The 19,717-nt window shown below is 40.1% G+C and overlaps 1 protein-coding gene across 1 annotated transcript; it reads right to left on the bottom strand.

Annotated features, from left to right (window-relative positions):
- Nucleotides 1-1,147: 1,147 nt before the first annotated feature.
- On the bottom strand, nt 1,148-14,774 carry LOC128740666 (medium-chain acyl-CoA ligase ACSF2, mitochondrial-like). Its single transcript, XM_053836228.1, has 9 exons — nt 14,666-14,774; nt 13,105-13,327; nt 12,820-12,948; nt 4,064-4,293; nt 3,645-4,007; nt 2,788-3,577; nt 2,440-2,666; nt 2,013-2,375; nt 1,148-1,955 (listed from the first exon to the last, which is right to left on the bottom strand). The coding sequence occupies exons 1-9, from the start codon at nt 14,710-14,712 to the stop codon at nt 1,148-1,150; spliced, it is 3,180 nt and encodes a 1,059-aa protein (XP_053692203.1). The 5' UTR covers nt 14,713-14,774.
- Nucleotides 14,775-19,717: the final 4,943 nt, after the last annotated feature.

The raw sequence follows: 19,717 nt of genomic DNA, 5'->3' as shown, positions 1-19,717 counted from the left end.
ATCATCGAGGGCTTCTTTCCGCCCCACAAGCCAAGGCCCTGGCCTCAGGCTGCTAAGTCGTCCCACGGCCGACGTTCCAGTATATCAGACCATGGCGTAAGATGGCCTCGCAGCCGAACATCCAAAGTAACGTGGGCGACGGCGGTTTAGAGATCGGGGAGGAAGCGGCGGTTACTTCGGAACGTCCAAGTGCCGGTATCGCTGTACAGGATTCTGGAAAATTATTTCCAGAATCGGGTGCTATGCTACAACACGGAGGAGGGTCAGAAGTGCGTTCCAATCACCGCAGGGGTTCCGCAAACCCCCACTCCTTGAGTTGTCTTCTCAGGTGTCTGATAGTACCGTGCTGAGCAGATTTCGCTACTCGTTAAAAAAGAGACCTTTTGCAAATGTGTATTACAAAATTTTTTAATTTACTGTATTGTAACAAATGTTCAGAATCATTTATATAGTTTTACACAAAAGTGCAAGAAGACAAGTTTAATAAATTTCCTGAACGCCCGTGCTCTATATATATTAATTTTATTCGTTCCGCCACTCAGACTGTCATCAGGAAACAATCACACTTCTTCTGGTGATTGGCCACGATACCGCATTTTGAAAATTTTTTGCGAAGTAGCGTTAGCCAACTCTAAGTAATTGGCTATGCCTGAACTGGTATGCTGTTAACGAATGTTAACTGGCTTAAGGAGATTACGGTTGAACGAAAAAACGTTGCATTGGAAGAATAGTGAAAATAGAATGTATTGTGTTAAATATGGTAAGCATGTGCTATTGAGAAAAAAGATCGAATCAATTGGTAAAATGTTGTCAACGTAAAAGAAGAGCTGGTAATGGAAACAATCTTTGATTGCTGTAAGGTAGTAAGATAGCAGTAGTTCTGTTCTTGATTATTTTATTGATTGATTGATAGTTTTGTTAAATTGTTTCCAAATTTGTAGCAATAAGAATGAAAATGCAAGAGTTGGTTTTCCATATACAATTAAAACGCAATATGGAAGGACTGGTTATTATAATTCTTTTTCAAATGTTGTCAGTTGTTTGAAATCCCAAATGAAGTTAGATAAATGCAAATCCTATTTTGTAGTAATCATTTACAGATAGTTTAGACTTTCGGAGTTTCGAAGAATCAATACACAATCTAATGTCATTTTTCATATTTCATTTCATTTTGAAAGATCTCCGCAAGCATAAACTTTTGCACCTTTCCCGACGTAGTTTTCGGATATTCTTGCACAACCCGTACAAACTTGGGAACCTTGAAGTGAGCTATTTTACCTTTACAAAATTCTTTCACTTCCGCCTGGTCTAACGTTTGCGAGGGTTCTTTCAGCCTGATATAGGCGCAAATTTCCTCACCCATTCGATCATCCGACACGCCAATGCAGTGCGTTTCCAAAATCTTAGGATGAGTGTTCAAGAAATCTTCTATCTCCTTCGGGAATATATTCTCTCCTCCTCGTATAATCATCTCCTTGATCCTACCGACGATCTTCCCATAACCATCGGGTCTCAATACAAATTGATCACCTGTTCGCAGCCACCTATCAACGTCGACTATTTCCTTCGAACGTCGCTCATCCTCCCAGTAGCCCAACATTGTACCGTAGCCTCGAACCCACAGTTCACCGGCCGTTCCGAACGGAACGGTATTACCGTCTCGATCCACGACTTTTGCTTCGTAGTGGTCTGTCATGTGACCCACCGTTTCCAGAATGTTCTCTTTGCTGTCGTCGAATAACGATTGAAACAGAACCGCGGAAGCTTCTGTCATGCCGAAAACGGTTTTAACCTTATGAACTCCAAGCACCTCCATTATGTCCATGAAAAGTTTCGGTGAACAGGTTGCCCCTCCCGTTACGGCCAGATCCACCGGGGGTAGTTTTAGCTTCTTTTCCCGAACTTTGTTGGTCAAATCGACGTACATCGTAGGTGTTCCGTAAATTGTCGTGCATCTGAATACGATTAATGAGATCATTTTTGGGACTTTGTAGTAAATCTAACAACCTTACTTCTCTTTAACAATAGATTCGATGGATTCCAAAGGACTGTACCCAGCTCCGGGTAGCACGATAGTTGTACCAAAAGTCATTGCTGCCGTAACACCAATCACCGTTGCGTAAGCGTGAAACAGTGGAACCTGCAAACAGATTCGATGCGGTTTCCGATCGAATTCGTTGCGTCGTGCGATATGGATTCCATTGTTGACAAAACCGTAGTGTGACATCAACGCGGCCTTCGGTTGACCCGTGGTTCCGGAGGTAAACTGCAGATTTACTCCGCAGTCTGGTGATATTTTTGCCTGGAGAGACTCTATCTGCGAGGTGTTCTGTTCTGAAGAAAGGTTTAGCAGCTCTTCGATGGAAATTGCTCCTCTGAAGAAATCAAAAACTCATGGCTTACCCTGGTTGAAAGTAGATATGATTAGGTGAAACTTACTGAAGTTTGTTGCCGCTTTCACTGTCAATGATGACAGTTTTAAGGGAAGGTAACCGGCTACATTTTAGTTGACCCGTGGAGCAGGAACGCAGCTCAGGAGCAAGGTGCTCAAGCATTTCGAAATAATTTTGTTTCCGATGACGTTCGGCTGATATTAGCGCTTTGACACCAACTTTGTTGAGAGAGTATTCCACCTCCGGAACCTGAAAAGCTGGATTAATACCAACCTGGGAGGAAGCGAGAAATGGATTACTAAGTGAAGGTAAGTTTTCTTATATCAATCAAATAATTGTGATATTGTCAGGATATTTGGAACCAATAACGTTTTGGTAATGTATTTTATTTCACTTCATTCTTAAAAATTTCCACCAGTTTGAACTTCTGTATTTTTCCGGATGTTGTCTTGGGAAAATCTTCCACTATTCGCAGATACCTTGGCACTTTGAAGTGCGAGATTTTCCCTTTGCAGTATTCTTTCATTTCAGCATGATCCATCGTTTGCGATGAATCTCTCAGTCGAACGTAAGCGCAGATTTCCTCTCCCATTCGTTCATCCGGAACACCGATGCAGTGCGTTTCGAGAATCTTCGAATGCGTGTTCAAAAAGTCTTCTATCTCTCTAGGGTAGATATTTTCCCCACCTCGGATGACCATCTCCTTAATTCTACCAACGATTTGACCATAGCCATCCTGTCTCAGCTGGAACTGGTCGCCAGTTCGCAACCATCTATCGGGGCCAATAGTTTCTTTTGATTTTAACTCATCACCCCAGTATCCAAGCATGGTACCATAACCTCGAACCCATAGCTCGCCGGATGCTCCCAGTGGGACCGTGTTGCCATTTTCGTCCACGACTTTTGCTTCGTAGTGATCCATTAGATGACCAACGGTCTGCAATACATTTTCCTTGGATTCGTTAAATAATGACTGAAAAATCACTGCCGAAGCTTCCGTCATTCCGAATACTGTTTTGACTTGTCGCACACCCAATGTTTCCTGAATATCCAGAAATAGTTTCGGTGAACAAGTAGCACCTCCCGTAACAGCCAAATCAATCGGTGGTAACTTGAGACTACCCTCTCGTAGCTGACGAACGAGATCAACATACATGGTAGGTGTTCCGTAGATTACTGAACATCTGGGAATAATAATATAAGTCCGGTTATTTGGTGCTTTACTTTGCTAATTTGAGAAGCCATTTTTACCTCTCCTTGATGATAGCCTCAAGAGACTCGGCCGCTTTGAAACCAGGTCCCGGTAGGACCATCGTGGTCCCGTAGGTCATCGACGCCACAATACCGATCACCATGCCAAACACGTGAAAAAAGGGCGTTTGAACGCAGATACGGTGATCTTTCGTATCGAATTCGTTCCGTCGACTTATCTGGAGTGCATTGTTAACGAACCCGAAGTGGGACATTAGGGCCGCCTTCGGTTGACCCGTCGTTCCTGAAGTAAACTGAATGTTCACCCCGCTATCCGGGGAAATTTTACTTTGGAGGGCATCAATCGTGGACAGTTCCGTTTCGGACGGAAGGCGTAGTAGATCTTGGAATTGGATGGCACCGCTGAAAGTGAAGCTGTGGAAATAGTTCAATTCATTTCATTGTTTGGCGTTACTCACGGTAGTTTGGCATTTTGTTGGTCGCTGTCGATTATTACCGCTGACAATGAAGGCAACCGGGAACTATTCAACTGGCCTAACTTGCAATGCTCCAATTCTGGTGCAAGCTGCGCTAACATTTTGTAATACTGCTGGTTTCGGTAGCGTTCGTTTGCGATGATCGCTTTAACTCCCACTTTCTTCAGAGCATATTCGATCTCTGGCACCTGGTAGGCAGGGTTGATTACAACCTGGAAATAATTTAAAACTGTTTAAGTCAATTTCATCGAAAATGCGGGTTTGCTTTATTCAATATTTACATACATCATGCGAACTCAGGTACCGGTAGATTTGGGAAATTTCACGTGCAGGAAAAAACTTCAAAAATCAATCACAAATCATCAACTACCTGTTTGTATATTTTCACCTTTCCAGTTTCTTTGTCCTGGACGTTAGTTTATGCAACATTGGGTCAAAATTAACAAAGCAAAGGAACAATGAAAAGATCTGCGCTCAATTTTTAAGGAAAAATGTGCTTTTTTATATTAAACTTGGAATCAATTCTTTTTGGTGTACAAGTATGGCGTGATTCAAGGTTGCCAATTGAAAATGTTTGCCTTTATATAATAACTTCCTTTTATGAGCGGTGTACAACAGCGTCTGACCCAGTGACCCGAAGCGGAAGACTGACTCTCGAAATGCGGTGTCTGGACGCCTGCATTCAGGTCGGCAGTCCTCTCGTTAGTCTGACTGATTTATTACGTATAATTCAGCAAATGAAATGGAAATTAATAAGCGTACCAAAAAACCAATTGTTGCAATAATCAGATTCTACTCGAGCCAACGAGCGAGATTAAACATTTTGTAGCCATCTTCCCAAGTAACACATTCCTGGCAGTTTTAGTTATGCAACTTATTTATGTCAAAAATTGGTCACATATCGGTTTCCACTGCTACCTTGTAACAACGGTACGGTTAGGAGTGCGTTGGTTGGAGATAGGAAAACATGAATTTCGGGAAGCAGATTCCATGGAATAGGCATCAAGTTGACACCTTGCGCGTCGGTTAGCCTATATATAAGACTAAAGCTGACACCAATACCAATACACAGAATGCACATGATGCGCACTTACACAACCATGAAAAGTTGTATTCGAACTTATTGAGCACCCTGTAGAAGTTCTGCTGAAAGACCGTCCTTTCCAGCAGCCTTAGCGTTTTTCAGCTAGTTAGTTGCCTTCTTAATCTCTTCCTGTGTTGGTGACTCTACAGCTTGGTCATTGTTCACAATTCTTATCCCATTCCAAAGTGTATTAAAAGGGAAGGTGTATTAATAGGCCAAATGTTCATGTATTTGACAGCCTTTTTTGTAACTATTCCGTATATGTATACGCATTTTTTGTAACTATTTTATTGGTGTTAGTAAACGTCAATGCCGACGATCATACCTTTTCAAATGTCAATACACTTTGATCCCATTCCTGTTAATCTTCATGTTTACCACTCTATTCAACAGCGTTTGCAAATGCTACTTCGACCTGGCTGCTACTGCCGTTTTGTCAGTGAGCAGGTTGCCAGCACGATCGTTGCCCCTCTGATATTTGTACTCACGTTTTTTTAACGTGAGCTCTTTTTGCCGCAGTTCTAGCGTACAAGCGTCCTGCCTACCAACTCTCTCGCAGTTATTTCAATGGCACCATGAATATTTCTCCACAGCTCACTTATATCTTCTTTCTTTTCTTGCTCGATGCGTAGATCAAGCTTTCTGGCGTATCCTGCTACCACGTCATCTGCCGTCAACCGTTGGATGTTAAAACCCAGCGTCCTCTCAGTCCGAGCGTTCGACAATTCGTCGCGAGTCTTACATACAGCGAGTGGTAGTGGTCAGAGTCAGTATACGGTCCCTGTCCAAGCAGCAATTTAAGTTTTTTTAAGTTACGTGCTCTAGTGGTTCTAGTGGTCCTCTAGTCATATAACCGCTTATAAAACTATAAGCTCCCCTAGAACCTTTTGAGGACCGCTAGAAAGTTTCCTTCTGACCAAGAGGTCCACTCTTTAGAAAGTTTTTATAACCTCTTAAGGGGAAACCGAAAGTGGCTCAAAGATGGCTGGGTAAATGGCTACCATTCGAAGCATGTATTGTTTTGCGCCTTAAAAATGCATCTGTATTGGCAGAGCACGCTTTCGCCACGTAATCAGTGCTTCCAGTGCTGTTATAATTTCCTAAAACTTGTAATTCAATTTATCGATCTGCTATGTATCAATAAACGCTCAGCAAAACATAATTGCTAATGCAAAATAAATTTAACTGATCATATCGATCATTACGTGTTCATAAAAGCGACCAATGTATAATTTGGAATTAGTTCATAGATATTTGGTTGCGCACATATTTCGTTGAACTAGCGATTTTCGAAAAAGCAGCTACACAGTATCAAACTTTCGTCACAACAATGAGCTTTTAAAGAGCTTTCAACTTTCGCCGCATCGATGAGCTTAGAGTGAAGTAAACAAACTAAACGCAAACGCAGGAATCAAAAACGCAATCCGATGCAAGCGGATTAATTAAACATCCTAGTGATCCTACGCATTATTCAGTTGCTGCTGTTAATTTTGATTGAATCGGAATGCCTTGATAAAGAAAACAAACCCTTTTTCGGGATGTTTGTAGTCAGTGCGGTTGGCTGCGGATCAGCTGTTTATGTTTGCAAGCTCCGCTATTTGACATATATTACCAATGCTAATGCAGTATTCAAATAAACGTTTAGGTTTTTAACGAACACATGAGATGTACAGTACAGTGTTTGTCGCACTAACACAATAACGTTAGCCACTTTCGGTTCCGCCTTAAAGAGTCAGGCCATAAGCAGATTTAGGTTTTATTCCGATCTGTTAAAAGCAGCTATAAAACCGATTATGCTTTTCACTGCTTAACGGCAACTGCCATACTCTAATGAAGTTTTTCGTTTTGTTCTACAAAGCTATAAAGCATAAAGCTTGCTGCGTAAGTCACCCTGACAACTTTATTAACTTGAAAATATAAAGCCATGAGCACCAAACAAACATTTTTGTTGTGTAACAGTTTATCAAGCCTTTATTACCCGATAATTATCTGTACAATGGTTGAATAAACCACTATTTAAGGGAACATAAACGACCAAAAATTGTGAAAAAATCATTATTTTTTATTTCAGATTTTAATTCTGCAGTTTTTTCCGTTTATTTTGATACTAAATTTGTAATGATCCGACCACGGGAAGTGGCCGAAAAACGGCCACGGGAGAATAAAACGCCGCTCCTGGAAAACCACGATTTTCAAACTTTATGTACCTTTTTCTACTCAACGTATTGGAACAAACTTTTTTTTGTTTTGTTGGTAGTAGCTTGGCAAAGACTTTTAAAACTTTTGAGGTTTGTACACGTAACACAGCCAGAGGAAAAAGAAAAAGAAGACAGAATTTTATGTTTTCAGCCATCTTTTTTTCTTCTTTTTTGTTTTTCTCAGGCTGTGTTTCGTTTACAAACCTCAAAAGTTATAAAAGTCTTTGCCAAGCTACTACCAACAAAACAAAAAAAAGTTTGTTCCTATACGTTTTGTAGTTTCTGAGAAAAAGGTACATAAAGTTTGAAAATCGTGGTTTTTCAGGAGCGGCGTTTTATTCCGTCGAGGTTGTTCCACACCGCACTGGAATGCTTATGTGTATGATCGTTTTTCGGCCACTTTCCGTGGTCGGATCATCACAAATTTAGTATCAAAATAAGCGAAAAAGACTGCAGAACCAAAATCTGAAATAAAAAAAATTAATTTCTTTAAAATTTTCAGTCGTTCATGTCCCCTTAACAAAAATGTTTGTTGGGCATAAAAGGTAATGTTTTACTGTCAGATCATCTTGATCGATTTGATTTACAAGGACCATAAAAAAATATCGTAAGAATCTATACCTATAAAAAACGATTGCTGTCTGTCTGTCCGTATATTCCTTATAGAATCGAAAACTACTGAACCAATCGGCGTGAAAATGTGCATGTAGAGGTTTTTGGGGCCAGGAAAGGTTTTAGTGATGGTTAGAGATCCCTCCCCCCACTAAGAGGGGGGGCTCCGATACAAATGAAACACAAATTTCTGCACAACTCGAGAACTAATCAAGCAAATAGAACAAAATTTGGCAAGTGGGTGTTTTCGGTGACAAGAATTTATTCTATGGTAAATTGAGACCCCTCCCCTCTTTATAAGGGGAATTATAACTCCTCTTCCCTTTAAGAGGGGAGGCTTCTAAACAAATTTCCTCATAACTCGAGAACTAATCAAGCAAATGGAACCAAATTTGGCATGTGAAGGTTTTCGAGGGCAAGAATATTTTCTATAGTGAATTAGGACCCCTCCCCACTTTAAGAGGGGGGCTCCTGTACCAAAGAAATACAAATTTCCTCATAACTCGAGAAGTAATCAAGCAAATGGAACCAAATTTGGCATGTGGAAGTTTTCTAGGGCAAGAATATTTTCTATGGTGAATTAGGACCCCTCCCAACTTTAAGAGGAGGGGCTCTCATGCAAACGAAATACAAATTTCCTCATAACTCTAGAACTAATCAAGCAAATTGAACCAAATTTAGCATGTGGGTGTTTTTGTAGGCAAGAATATTTTCTATGGTGAATTAGGACCCCTCCCCACTTTAAGAGGGGGGGGGGGGCTCCTATACAAATGAAAAACAAATTTCCTCATAACTCGAGAACTAATCAAGCAAATGGAACCAAATTTGACATGTAAGTGGTTTTAGAGGCAAGATTTTTTTCTATGGTGAATTGAGACCCCTCTCTTCTTTAGAAAGCGAGTTATGGCCCATCTCCCCTTTAAGAGGGTGGGCTTTCATACAAATGAAATGCAAATTTCCTCTTATATCGAGAACTAATCAATCAAATAGAACCAAATTTGGCATGTGGGAGTTTTAGATGGCAGAAATTTTTTCTATGGTGAATTACGACCTCTTCCCCTTTTAAGAGGGGGGCTCTCATATAAATGAAATTCAAATTTCCTTATAACTTGAGAACTAATCAAGCAAATGGAACCAAATTTGGCATGTGGAAGATTTTGGAGTCTTGAATTTATTTTACGATATTTAGAGACCTCTCACCCCTGTAGTAGGGGGATATGGACTCTCATACAAATAAAACAGAAATTTTTGCGAAACTCAAAAACTAATCGAACTCGAGAAATTCGAGACTCTTCCATAAAACATTAGTCAATACAAGACCACAAAAACTATCTATAGTAACACTAGATCATTCAGGACGAGACGGTCGCGAGTGTTGCCGGTGATCCGCCGTCGGAAGCGCCGCCCACTGGGGGGCTTGCAAACTCGAGATTGTGACAAAGATCATCCGAGATTCATGATTTATGTACAACACTGGTTAATTTGTGGCAATACGAAGTTTGTTGGGTCAGCTAGTATATAATAAATTTTCAGCAGTTTCCGTAGTTGTGCAGCATATGTGTTTTAATTTTTTAATGCGTATTGGATTAATAAGTGGCTAAAATTAACGCGTTATCAAAATATTGCAAATATGTTCGATTAGTCGATCTTAGTTCTAATTTGAATTCTAATATGAAAACGGATTTATAAAAACCTTATTTTTTGAAACTCATAGTTTGCCTTGATGGATTATTGTTTGGCGACCAAAATAATACTAGAAAACAGCGATATGACCTCGCATAAAAAATGATTTCGGTGTTAAACTCTAATATTCCTCATAATAGCAGCAATAAATCTGTTTGGTCAGCGGGTTACCATAATAATAAAAGCACAAAACTAACAGTCAACTTCGATTGGAGCGCCATCTATCTACATATATAAAAGTGAGTGTGAGTATGTTTGAATGTTTCTATGTCCCGCCGTAACTTTAGAACGCCGTTCCGCTCTCCGCCAAATTTGGCATACATATTTATTGACATCAATGAATCAGCAATGAGCAGTTGACAAAAGGAGGGTTGGTTCCTAAGAAGCGGGGGGAGCGTTATAACTCCAGAACACCTTGACCGTTTTTCAACAAACTGGACCCAGAACAGTAACAGAATAAGTGCGGGTAAATTGGCAAAGGGAAGTGGTCCCTAACAAAGGGTTTGAAGGGTAGAAATAAGCAAAAGGGGCTGCGTATCTCTTGTATTTAGACCGATTCCAGTTGTGCAACTGACGGGGAGATAAGAGGGGGAGGGGGGGGGGGGGGGTGAGTCCACCGAGGAGGGATATATGGAAAAATAGCCTTGTTTCGCTTCCGTTATAGGGAGGAACAGAGATAAAACAAATGCATAATTGGCTATGTGACAGAAGGGAAAGCTGATTTGGAAGGAGCCAACAGGGGGGAGCGGGGTGGCATAAGTATCGTGAGAATATATGTTTCGCCATAACTCCGGAACATCTGGACGGTTGTTCATCAAACTTGACACACCTGTGTTTTGACATAATAGAATCTACGCAGGGGGTTGACAAAAGTGGGAGACAGTCTCTTATCAAGACAGGAAGACTGAAGTTTTCGGAGCGTCTTAGTAGAGTATTTCATTCCAAGAGAGGAAGGTTCAAATGGGTAAAGGGATGCGTTTCTCTTGCATTTGGAACGATAGCAATTGTACAAGTGCCTGGGCGACTAGAGGGGATATCTGCAAGGGGAATAGGGTGATCATTAACAACGGGAAGATTCAATAACGTGCAAAAGGCTTAGTATCGCTTTATTGCGATTACCGAAAAGAAAACAGACTTACGAGTGACTGGGGAACAAAACGAAAGGAACTAATAATGGGAGCACACGTTCAAATGAAGAAAAAGGGGTTTGCTTCATGCATTATGAGAATTTTCGTTACAATAATAGACAGCTGAGAGACAAAGAGTCCTCGAATAAGGTCGGGCTATCAGTTAGTATTGTATAGCTACGCTCCACTTATAGTAAGTTTACAAAAGTTCTATCGCAACCAATCAGTTTTATCGTGGTAATATAAGCAACCACAATAAATTTGCTTATTAATAGTTTTATTATTATTTTATAGCTAGCTATAAGTAGCTACAACATCAGAGGAAATTATTCATATCGCAATAAAACCATTATAAAACCGTTATAAACCCAAGTGGATTTCGAATTGTTGCTTGGGTGAAAAGACCGTGCGTCCCTGACATCCGAAAAGTGTCAACCGTAAATCAGGACATGATCAATCTAGAAGCTGGATGCTAGAGAGTTAATTTGGATGCCTCCAGGTGTGTTTCCGAATATTCAGACGTGGAAAGTAGGTGCTACAAATTACCATATCTCTGCCTACGGTAAAGTTTATGAGCCTCAGATTTTTACGGTTGGTCGACAGATGAAGGCTATGTCTTCCTATGACAGGGCAGAAGAATTCGTCGCTCCCGATCTGCGCAATGATGCAACTCCAATGATGATTTTCACGTCAATGAAAAACTATTTTCATTAAATCGTCGTTAACCGGCACTTGAGACACACAGACAAATAAAGATTGAAATGTAAACAATGATAAGCAGTGATGGTAAGCTGTTTGAACGTTATTGGGAAGTACCGATGGCATACCAAAATCATGTTTAGGCATTGCGGGACTATCAAAACCAAAAGAAGTTTATATAATGTGTCGGAAGCTCTGTCTTAGCCGTTGTGCGATTATAAAATAAAACTTTTGTAGTTATTTAAAAAACCTTGGAGAAGGTTTACTATTAATACTATAGTGAGGATTCATTACCTACTGATCATAATATTTACTTCAAATTGCTAAGGCCATTACAAATCATATTTAATGTGTTTGTCACCCCCCCCCCCCTTGAAAATTGGCTTGAAAAATCGGGGGGCGAAAAAATAATTTGTAGGATATGAGTCAAATTTCTTTTTATAAAATCAATTGTCTGTGGGATCTACAGTCTGAAAAACTCGAAAAATGAGTCTCCGAGTTGAATTAACGCTTCTAGTACGAAACAGAAATGGAAATTCGAACAATAGAATTTCCTAAAACCGTCCAAAAAAATTTTCCTTCGTTTTTGTCTTTTTTCGTATATTTTTGCATAGAACATAATAACGTATATATTATAAGCAAGAATAGATTCGATTTTCACGTTTAAACTTTAAATAAAAATTCTTAAAATCCAAGTTTTTTTTTGCTCGATTAAAAAATTTACTTTGTTTTTTTTTCGGCCCCCCTCCTTCAGTGGCCGAGCACCGGAAGGACAAAAACTTTATAAAATATTTGTAATGGCCTAACTAGAAAATAATAAACCAAAAAGCACGTAAAAGCGTGGTGTCTTAATAGCAGTTTCTATCAGGCTATTTGATTGATTTAAAATGAATTGATGAGCGCGAGAAACACTTGAAATCAACCACTAGCTGGCACTGATACTATTTTAAAGTAAACTAGGCAACACTAGGCTGACTGTCTGTTGAAATTGTTTACTAAAGCAATGATCAATATAGACAAATTGAGCTTATTATCTACGATAAATGTAAAGGTGTGGATCTTTGATTAGATATGATAAAATTTGTGTGTGAAACTTAAATGTTTGTTTTCACACATTTTGATAGAATTGTTTGTAATATTGTTTCATTAGATATATGAATGAATCATATTAACACAATGAATGTTTACTGTTTGAGGAGGCAAAAATTGCTACTCTGACAAAGAGCAAACAAGTCTCTACTATTTCTGCCCGACGGACCAATATTTTTACGACTAAAAATTAGTGCAAAGCAAACTAATAAACCGAACCATAAAAAATATAAATATCATTCTTACCGAGATCATTCCAGCACGTGCGGCAGCGAGCGTAGAAAGGTAGAATTGCGTTCCATTGGGAGCCCAGATTCCGATACGGTCGCCCTTCTGCAGTCCCAGCTGATAGAAGGAAGCAGCCAGGCGATCTACCTGAAATGCATAGATTGCTGATGTTAACTAACTTTCTCCTTATAGGATACGCAAAGGACTCATTCGCTGTATGAGCGGCAGACAACAGGATTAGTTTGTAATTAATTTTGTCGCGCCGTCTGGACTTGGACTGGGTCTGTTGCGTTTGTAACGTACCTTTTCGAGCACTTCGGAATAGGTGAGCCTCTTGTTCTCATGGCAGGATACGATCGCTTCATTGTTGAGATACTTTTCGGCCGCTAGCCGCAGATGTTGACCCACATTTCGATACACTAGTGGCTCTTTGCCTATATGGTGGATGTAGCTTTGGGTTTGCTCGTGCTGGAGAGCATCGGAGACCGATGTGGTAACGGATAGATGTTTGGTGTAGTGGAATGATCTGAAAGGAAAGGAAATGGTATTATTGATAAATTTATCACAAATATTCTGAGTAAAGTTAGTCCTAAAAATAACTATCAAAGACAATTTGATAGTGTTGACAAATTCACCCAAATTTGCAGTTTCTGTTTAAGTTGATACGTTCTGCTCAAGAATTTCGATTCGTACATCAGTCTGCGGTTTATTTTTGGATGTTCTGGAGATCTAAAACTTGTGACTTCACATGAAACATACTTGTACATCTAAGTATGTTCAACGTATGAAATATACAACTTATAAAATTATCTATCTTGTAGTTTTGCTAGGAATTAACCATAACTATAACGTATAACTGTGCACCCTAAATTGCCAATGAATAGCCGGTTCTCTGTATAATTGCAAATGAAAACAAGAAAAATTCAAGTATTTTCTAACTGGAGTACTGAACCGAATGGAGCGTACATCATTTATTACGGATTACCGGCCTACGGGCTACGGAATCTATTATTCCTCATCTTCACGTAAGTTTTCAGAAAATATCAAAATTTTTCACAGAAAATGCATTACTTGAAAAAAGATGCTGATTAGAGCACAAGTATTACGACTTGTGGCGACAAGAAGTTTTTATCATAATTTTTGTGCTGTAGAAATTAATGAAATCACAGCAGACAATAAATGTATACAATTGTCTCCGCCGTTAGCAATTTTAATTAGTAAGTAATTATATTATAATTAACGTAACTGATACTTAATTTAGTTAACAGCACATCGACAGTTAAATCACATGAAGTAGTAAAAAAGTTGTTGTTGTTTCACGTCAAAAACAAAAACGAGAGAATATGGCGATACGTGATCTAACATGAGATTCAAAATCCACTCTACACACTTGCTGTAGGATTGTACGAGGTAAAGTGAGGTATGTGGCTGACCTTCATCAGTTGAGCATTATGATTTATAACCATTATGAGCGCATGCATGCCATTCATAGCAATTCGCAAGATCACAGTTTGACTTATTGTATGTCATTTACTGTTGTACAATGTCTAGTTTGAGCGCTGCAAACTAGACTTTAGTTTTTGAATGCGATAATTTTCTCTAAATTCTTTAATGTTAATTATTCTTTGTGATTGTGATTATTTACTTTAGTGAGTTGTGAGATTTGTTCATATGTTTTTATCGTTGAATTATTTTATGACTATTCAAAACATCTAAACACATCGAAATAGATTTCAAAACACGAATCATAGACAGATAAACAGTACAATAGGATCACATAATTCAAAAATCTGGGAAAAACGACTGCCGCAAACCGATAATTCTCTTGCCGAAGGATGAGCTGATAAGTAACCCGCATTTTTACCTGAACACTGCCAACGAGGCACTCTTTAGCGTCAAAATTCTGGACATTGCTTCGGTGACACCGGGAATTTTAATTGCAACCTTTAAAGTTTATTTTGTTTTCTTTTTACGTTTACAACCTGAGTAATAAAACACCGTCCGATATGAATATTCAATGACAAACGACTCCGGTGGCGCACGGTTTGGCGCCCTTCAACGCACGATCCGCAACAATCGAAAGACACACGATGACTGACTCGCGGCGCTCGCTGTGCTGTGCGCAATCGTATTACCGAGCGCTTATCACTAGAGCCAGACTATACAACTTGGCGTTCATTAACCGATAGGATTGCACGCCTTTCGAGGGCTCGTCGGCGTGTTTTGGCTTGCGCGATTTCATCTTATCATCTTCCAGCAGCATCCGGTGCTGCTTTTTCGGATTTCAAGTTTTGTTTTGATAGATTGAAGGACATTTCACTGCTGGAAGAAAAATTGTTCGGAAACTGGTTTCAACTGGATTTGATTGATACATCATACATTACATAGTCGAATTGAATCTCAGAAACATAACTGTAGTTTTTAAAAATCTAATTCACCGAAATTATCCTTTACGTAGGGGAAATGTGGTAAAGATGGACAACATAAAGTGATGACTCCATATCTACTCAAATATAACGTGGGACAACTATAGCACCAGGTGCGACTAACTGAATTCGTTCGCCTGACTAGATGGCAAACGATTTATTCGCTATCGTGGCTCGATTTATCCATTCGTTCGGCACCTCGACATCGGCCATTGCTCTTCATCGGGACAACTCTCAACACACCGGATTGTCTGGTTCAATCAGTTGGTTCAATCTTAGATTATTAAAGGAACTAGATACGCCAGTCTTTTTAATCATACATTAATGAAAATAATGCCATCCGCATTATCTACTGGCGGTAGGGTGAACTAGACTATCGCAGTCTTTGCATCGCCTTCTCATTTTACGCAAGTGTTAGTGACAGATGATATAGTTAAACATGTGCTTATGAAAACGTTCTACGAATACTACGGCAGATTAGTACACCCTGTTGCCGTCAGGAGCCACTTTACTGACGATTGAATCTCCGAAGAGTGGCGTATCTATGTATTTAATAATCTAAGGTTCAATGGAGTGACCTACAGTCGAGCCCTCTGCATGTCGAAATGCCAAACGTCGACCATATTCGCCAACCCCGTTTGCAATACAAATTAAGCTATATCAAATTTAGCTACACACTGCTATACAACTTTATGCTGAAAATCGTATGTTTGTCAGCTACTATCAGTATAAACGATGCAATATCAATTTGTGTGTACTTTACTGGGCTTTATTTATGAATTCGAATTTGTTAAGAAATATTTACGATGGTTTTCGTACATTGATATACGAGTTGGTGCTGGCTGGGAGGTGACAGCCGGTGTTACAGGATCTGTGTGAATACTTTGTGAGCCGCGTTTACCAGCTTTATTCCGCGGTAGTTACTGCAGTCGACCCGATTACCCTTTTTGTAGATGGGACAAACCACTCCTGCCATCCATTCCTCCGGAAGCTCCTCGTCTTCCAAATCTTGAAAATTATTCAGTGTAGAGCCATTACCAGCGTTTCTCGGCCATGTTTATAAAGCTCTGTCATTCCCAGGTAGCAGTTTGGGATTTATTACACTCTTATGATGGCATTTAAGACCAAAATAGGTCATAAAGACTATCATAAGAGTACAATAAAACTCACATTGTTGCTTGGGTTGTAACGGTTGCCTAATTTGTTATAATATATTAGATTATTAAAGTTCAAAATCGCTTGCATAGAACTTTTCATAAAACCATGATGGGTTAGAATATACAGTATATTACTCTTGTTGACTTTTTCGGTGAGAAATAACAACTAAAATGTTTTCAGCGGACGTTTCGACTTACTATGCTTCAGTCATTTACTACGCCTAAAACATGATCACATTTATTTAAATATTTACACAATTTACTATTGTCAAGACAAACTTACGTTGAACATCTATTCTCACTGCCTCGTCCTTTATAACTATTACTAACTAACCTATCGTTTCTTCCTTTCTTCTAGTAGTCGTAGTTTAGTCATTAGTCCGTTGTATGTGTCGTTATTTCTCACCGAAAAAGTCAACAAGAGTAATATATAGAATTTTACGGTGACAAACCCCAACAATAGAATATACTGTGTTTAAGAATGAGGATAAAACGCCCGGTGGATATACAATCTGGTGTACTCAAGTAATGATACAATTTTGAAAGGATATCGCTAGAAGTGAGATTGGAGAAGTCTCTAACGCTAGACAGTACTGGGTTCGGTTAGAATGCGAACTTCGGATCGAGGATAAGAACAGGAAAGCTAGATGCAAGGAAGAATCGGGCAAGCGTGCCGAGTTCGTCTAATGTCCATTTAAGATAGCTTCGATTGAAATTTGCTAGAGTTACAGTTTCCGCTTCGTTCAGCCGTAATGTTCAATGTCGTTGACCTGCCTTGAACTTCGATCTGAGGGCATTCCAAGTCACTCGTCCATTCGACCCAGATCCGTTGAACGCGTCGGAAGTTCTTTTGCTCGCGTTGCGAAAAGGTGATAGTTTCCTTTTATTAATATACACGTGCCGAGTCTAAGTTTATTTTTTGATCGTTTCAGTGCTTAGTTACAAGATTTTAGCTAGCTATTAGTGGTTTACCGCCTTCCGAGTTTGTGCAGTTGAAAAGCTCGAAGAAAGGTAATAGAATCTGTGTGCAAGTGCGTGTTTCTTTTGTTGGTTACAAAGCGCTTTATTATTAATAGGGGCAGGATCACGCTATCGACGGTTAGGAAACCACCGCCGTCAAATTCCAAAGGTCAAGATACCTGGCCAGCCATCAACGTGGCCAGAAGGGGTCACGCCGCCAACCTCGTGATCTGTTCACTCTCGATCAGCCATTTTGTTCGCCGAGAGTTCACCGCCGGACAACCCGTGAAGTCGGTGGATAATTCACCCTGATAGGTGAATGGACGTTGCGGCCGTTACCCTCGTCAGGAACACCTTTACCGTCACCACCACCCCCGCTAACCTCATCGACTCCGTTGCCAGCCGCTGTCGTCAGTAACCGACACTTCGAGTCCGGATACCAGCATCCCAGAACAATAGAGAGCTAAACGAGTTGTCGCCGTAAGTCTCCAGCAGCCAACTGTAAGTACAGTTTCCATATATCCATGTGCACATGAGATCTGCCGGCTATGAATGAAACCGATTGAGTGAACAGTTAGAGCAAAGTAGTAAAAAGAACACGCACACAGATAGGTAGTTAGGCCAATAGGAGCTATGCGAAATGTAGCGCGCGATAATGAATAAATGAAACTTGTAAATTTGAAATTTCCTAGTTTATGCCCACCTGAGTAGCCACCCTATGCTGAAACGTTCTTTGGGATCTTGTGTCTCGGTGCGAGTATGTTGTCGTGGTTCGAAGATTAGAATTCTCGGTGAAGAAAGGTGTTAACGTTCGATATTCAAAATTTCCCATGCGGTCAGGTCCTCTGGTGTCGAGTGGAGGAAACTTGCCTGTGATGAGAAGCTTTTTCATGTAGGAAGTTTGTGATGTTGACTAGCGATTTTAGGGTGAAGTTATCGATAATGGTCATCGGTGGCATTCGCGGATAAGACTTGCCCGGGAGATTTTTGAGGAAAGCCTACCGTACTTTGAACCTTTTCGAAGGAAGACATTTTGACCTAACTACGTTAGAGTCTCAAGCTGGGCAATCAACTTGACGATTGGTCCTCATTTTGAGGTGGTGCATAAGCCAATCGTTGGTAATAAAAGACGGTCGGTGATCCTTCCCCCTAGAGAGTTCATTCGGAACTCTCGATAGTTTACCCGGGCTCGCTGGAAACCCCATCGGGTTACAGGGTTAGGCGGTCCTTACCAGCGGCTTTGTTGATCTTCAGCAACCCGATTTCATGTTTGACTTCTTGGGAATGCTGGTGCTGGGACATTACTATTTTCGATGGGTACTCCTATGTTACCTTCCGTTGCGCCTCCTTCCGGAACTTTGCCATTAAGGTATTCAACGAATAACTGCTACCACATGTCGATCACCTCGTATTCATTTGTGACTAGCTGACCCGACAAACTTCGTATTGCCACAAATTAACCTGTGTTGTACATAAATCATGAATCTCGGATGATCTTTGTCACAATCTCGAGTTTTGCAAGCCCCCCAGTGGGCGGCGCTTCCGACGGCGGGTCACCGGCAACACTCGCGACCGTCTCGTCCTGAATGATCTAGTGTTACTATAGATAGTTTTTGTGGTCTTGTATTGACTAAGGTTTTATGGAAGAGTGACGAATTTCTCGAGTTCGATTAGTTTTTGAGTTTCGCAAAAATTTCTGTTTTATTTGTATAAGAGTATCCCCCCTACCACAGGGGTGAGAGGTCTCTAACTATCGTAAAATAAATTCCAGACTCCAAAATCTCCCACATGCCAAATTTGGTTCCATTTGGTTGATTAGTACAATGAAATTTGCATTTCATTTGTATGGAAGCCCACCCTCTTAAAGAGGAGATGGGCCATAACTCGCTTTCTAAAGAAGAGAGGGGTCTCAATTCACCATAGAAAAAAATCTTGCGTCCAAAACCACTTACATGTCAAATTTGGTTTCATTTGCTTGATTAGTTCTCGAGTTATGAGGAAATTTGTTTTTCATTTGTATAGGAGCCCCCCCCCCTCTTAAAGTGGGGAAATCCATAGAAAATATTCTTGCCTACAAAAACACCCACATGATAAATTTGGTTCTATTTGCTTGATTAGTTCTCGAGTTATGAGAAAATTTGAATTTCATTTGTATAGGAGCCCCCCCTCCTAAAGTGGGTAGGGGTCCCAATTCATCATAGAAAAAAATTTTGTCTCCAAAAACACCCACGTGCCAAATTTGGTTCCATTTGCTCGATTAGTTCTCGAGTTATGAGGAAATTTGTATTTCGTTTGTATAGGAGCCCCCCCTCTTAAAGTTGGGAGTGGTCCTAATTCACCATAGAAAATATTCTTGCCCTCGAAAACTTTCAC

The sequence above is a fragment of the Sabethes cyaneus genome, chromosome 3, assembly GCF_943734655.1.
Source record: "Sabethes cyaneus chromosome 3, idSabCyanKW18_F2, whole genome shotgun sequence".
In the NCBI taxonomy this organism is placed as follows: Eukaryota; Metazoa; Arthropoda; class Insecta; order Diptera; family Culicidae; genus Sabethes; species Sabethes cyaneus.
This window is presented reverse-complemented; position numbering and strand designations above follow the sequence as displayed.

Coding starts and splice junctions, on each gene's coding strand:
- LOC128740666 (XM_053836228.1), bottom strand. CDS start 14,712: ATGTCCAGAATTTTGACGCTAAAGAGTGCCTCGTTGGCAGTGTTCAG. Junction 4,294..12,819: donor CACGTGCTGGAATGATCTCG/GTAAGAATGATA, acceptor AATTATTTCCAG/GTTGTAATCAACCCTGCCTA. Junction 3,578..3,644: donor GAGGCTATCATCAAGGAGAG/GTAAAAATGGCT, acceptor TATTATTCCCAG/ATGTTCAGTAATCTACGGAA.